At 48.6% G+C, this 3,176-nt stretch overlaps 1 protein-coding gene across 2 annotated transcripts in view; it reads left to right on the top strand.

Annotated features, from left to right (window-relative positions):
* The first annotated feature begins 546 nt into the window (after positions 1–546).
* Ppt1 (palmitoyl-protein thioesterase 1) overlaps positions 547–3,176 on the top strand; it is a 29,715-nt gene continuing 27,085 nt past the window's right edge. The window contains exon 1 of one of the 2 annotated variants that reach the window (XM_008834271.3): positions 547–700. In XM_008834271.3, the coding sequence (XP_008832493.1) occupies positions 580–700 (121 nt within the window). In that variant the 5' untranslated portion in view covers positions 547–579. The remainder of the gene's footprint in view (positions 701–3,176) is intronic. The other variant, XM_029564106.1, reaches the window with a different exon arrangement.

Raw genomic sequence — 3,176 nt, 5'->3', positions numbered from 1 at the left:
AATGTATAAAGTAAAAAAATGAACCAGATGTGGTCCAAACCTATAATCCAGCACTTGGGAGACAGAGGCAGGAGGTTCAGGAGTTCAAGGTTATCCACAGCTACACAGAATGAGACCTGCCCCATGTTTTCTCAATTGCTCTTCACCGTATTTTTCGAGACAAGAGTCTCTCGCTATCCCTGGAACTTATGATTCTGCTAGCACATCGCAGGGATGCTCTTGCATTCAGATCCCAGGATTGGAACTACAGGTGCGTGCCTCCACACACACCGGTGCTAGGAACTGAACTCAGGTCCTCAGGCTTGTGCAACAAGCACTTGACTGACTGAGCCATCTCCCTGGTCCCAAACCTATTTTCCTTTCTTATATAAATTTTTTTGGGTGGGGGCACATGTCTCATGATAGGCATGTGGAAGTCATAGGACAACTTGCAAGAGTTGAGTTGGTTTTCTCCTTCCATTACGTGAGTCCTAGAGATCGGACTCAGTTCATCAGGCGTGGTGCCAAGCGGGGGAGGGGAACACTTTAGGCGCCGAGCCGGCTTCGGTGGGGCGCGCGCGGTCAGGTGACTGGGCCAAGATGGCGGCGTCCGGCTCCGGCGGGTTCCTGGCTGTCTCTCTTCTCAGCTGGTGTTGCGCGGCCAGGGTGCTGGGGCATCCGGACTCGCCGCCGCCGCCGCTGGTGATCTGGCATGGGATGGGTGAGTTGAGTACGGAGAGGGGCCGAGGACAGGCGACTCTCTTCCTGTCCCCGACGAGGGTCACGACTGCAAAAGCGGGGCGTGGAGGGCGAGGACCGAGATGCCCAGCACCTACCGGACGTTCTCGGATGTGGGGGCTGCTCTGCGCTGGGAGGAAGGGAAGGGGGCGTCCTTGGTGAGCGCTCCCAGAGAGCTGCGCAGCGCTAGCGTTATACTCGGTCCTGGGGTAAGACCCCAGCAGTCGTGCTGTCAGCATCTGACACTTGGCTAGACGAGGCGGTCCAGGATTTCATCCCTTCAGACTTTGTAAGTAGAGACTTGTAAAGCCCCTGCGCTTCAGTTCTACATTTAACACACCGTGAGAACCGACCAGGTTCTGCGGTACAGCTGTGGATGAAACATTGAACTCTTCGCCCTTTTGGAACTTATTTTCCAATGGGAGATACAGACTATAAAGAAATAAGTGAAAGGTGGTGATGAGTGCGGTGGAGATAAAAGCCGATAGAACCCGAAGTGGTAGCTTACATGTATCAGAGCAAAGCCGGGAAAGGATTCACCCACAAAGTGACGAGCTCTGAAGTGGATGAGGGAAGATGCCATTTGCATGTGTGGTACAAGGCCCTATGGCAGGAGTTTGTGCGTTCAGATAGCGCAGTCGGATTCGAGGGAGCTAGGGGAAGTGAATAGAGGTTCACGTTAGAGAGAGGGGTGGGCGCACATGGTGGGTCTATTAAGACTAATGTAAGGTCCGGCTTAGTGGCGCTGACCTTAAATACCAGCACTCCAGAGGCAGAGCAGGTGGATCTTTCTGAGAATCTGAGGCCAACCTGGTCTATATCGCTCGTTCCAGGCTAGTGTAAGGACTTAGGCTAGAGATAGGAACGTTTGAGGAGATGAGTAACATGATCTGGCTTGCGTTTTAAGCCGGAAAAACAACAACAACAACGATATAAAAGGATCATTTTAGTTGTAATACTACGTGGACGTGTGGTTATAGAACTTGTCTTAGTGGTTATTGAAATAAAACCTGTGACTATGAGGTGTCAGGAAGTTGTTTTCATTAGAAAGAACCTGGGTTGACAAAAAGGAGATAGCTCTGGGGCTGGAGAGGTGACTTAAGGATTAAAAGCACTGGCTGCTCTTGCAGAGGACCTGGATTCAATTCCCAGCACCCACATGGCAGCTAACAACCATCTGTAACTCCAGTTACAGGGGCTCAAACACCCTCTTCTGACCGTCTCGGGTATTGCATGATACAGGTGCACCTACCTACATGAAAGCTATACACTCATACACATAAAATAAAAATAATAAATACAAATTTTAAAAAGGAGATAATTGTGATTGCAGGAAACTCAGGCTGCTTGCCACCTGAGAAAAGAGCAGGTCTTTTCTTGGTTTTTTTGAAGGGTCTGGGGCTTATTAGTTGTGAAAACACCATTTTCTTGAAGTTTCTTCTTTATGGTTTAAGATTCCCCATGTAAGATACAGCTCAATAGCCTGCTTGTCCCTGGGTCGGGGATATGGGCCAGGCACATTCCATAGATTGTAAAGAGGGAGGAGAGAAACTGTGTGGGTATCAGACTTTCTGGATTAAAGACGTAAGAACCTGTCTTGTCTTGTCCTGGGTGTCCTTGTTTCTATTTTAGACGCTCTGTTGAGAATAGATTACAGGTAGTCACAGTCACAGACAGCAAGGGAACAGGTTAAGAAGATGCTGCAATAACTTAAATCTTAGAAATGCCTGTGACTTGGAGCTATTATATAATAATAGCAGAGGTGTGGGGAGTGATCAAACTTGGATTTGTTTGAAGGTAGAGCCTGTAGAATGAGCACACCTGGGGGGTGGGGGGAGAGACAGAGACAGAGAGACAGAGACAGAGAGACAGGGACAGAGAGAGAGACAGAGAGAGAAAGAGAGAATTCTGTTAAACCAAACAAAGTGGCACAAACCAGTAATTCCAGCACTTGGGAGGCTGAAACAGGAGGATCATGAGTTCCTAGCCAGCCTGAGGCACGTAGCCAGAGCCTGTCAAAAGCAGAACAGAACAGAGCAAGACAAAACAAAACAGGATTCTGCGCTTGGACTTACTGCAGTGATGGTGCTGTGTTGTTATAGTTTTGGGGGTTTAGTTTAGTTTAGGTTAGGGTTTTTTTTTTTTGAGGCAGGGTCTTCCTATAGCCCCAGCTGACCTGGAACTCACTGTGTAGAGATCTGCCTATCTCTGCCTCTATCTCTTAAAAGGGTGTGCCACCATGCCCAGCCATTTTTGGACTTTTAAAGACTACATTTATTTGTTTGTTTGTTTGTTCATGTGTGTTCACTCATGTGTGCCACATGTGGAGGTCATAAGGACAACTTTGGGGAGTCAGTTCTGTCCTTTTACCATATGGGTCCCAGGGATTGAACTCAGGTAAGTGCTTTTAACCCAACAGGTAAGTGCTTTTAACCCAAGCCATCTTGCCAGCCCAGCCC

The sequence above is a fragment of the Nannospalax galili genome, unplaced genomic scaffold (genome assembly GCF_000622305.1).
Source record: "Nannospalax galili isolate Female #2095 unplaced genomic scaffold, S.galili_v1.0 scaffold1657, whole genome shotgun sequence".
Classification (NCBI taxonomy): Eukaryota; Metazoa; Chordata; class Mammalia; order Rodentia; family Spalacidae; genus Nannospalax; species Nannospalax galili.
The sequence above is the reverse complement of the archived record's forward strand: the minus strand, read 5'-3'. Positions and strand labels throughout refer to the sequence as shown.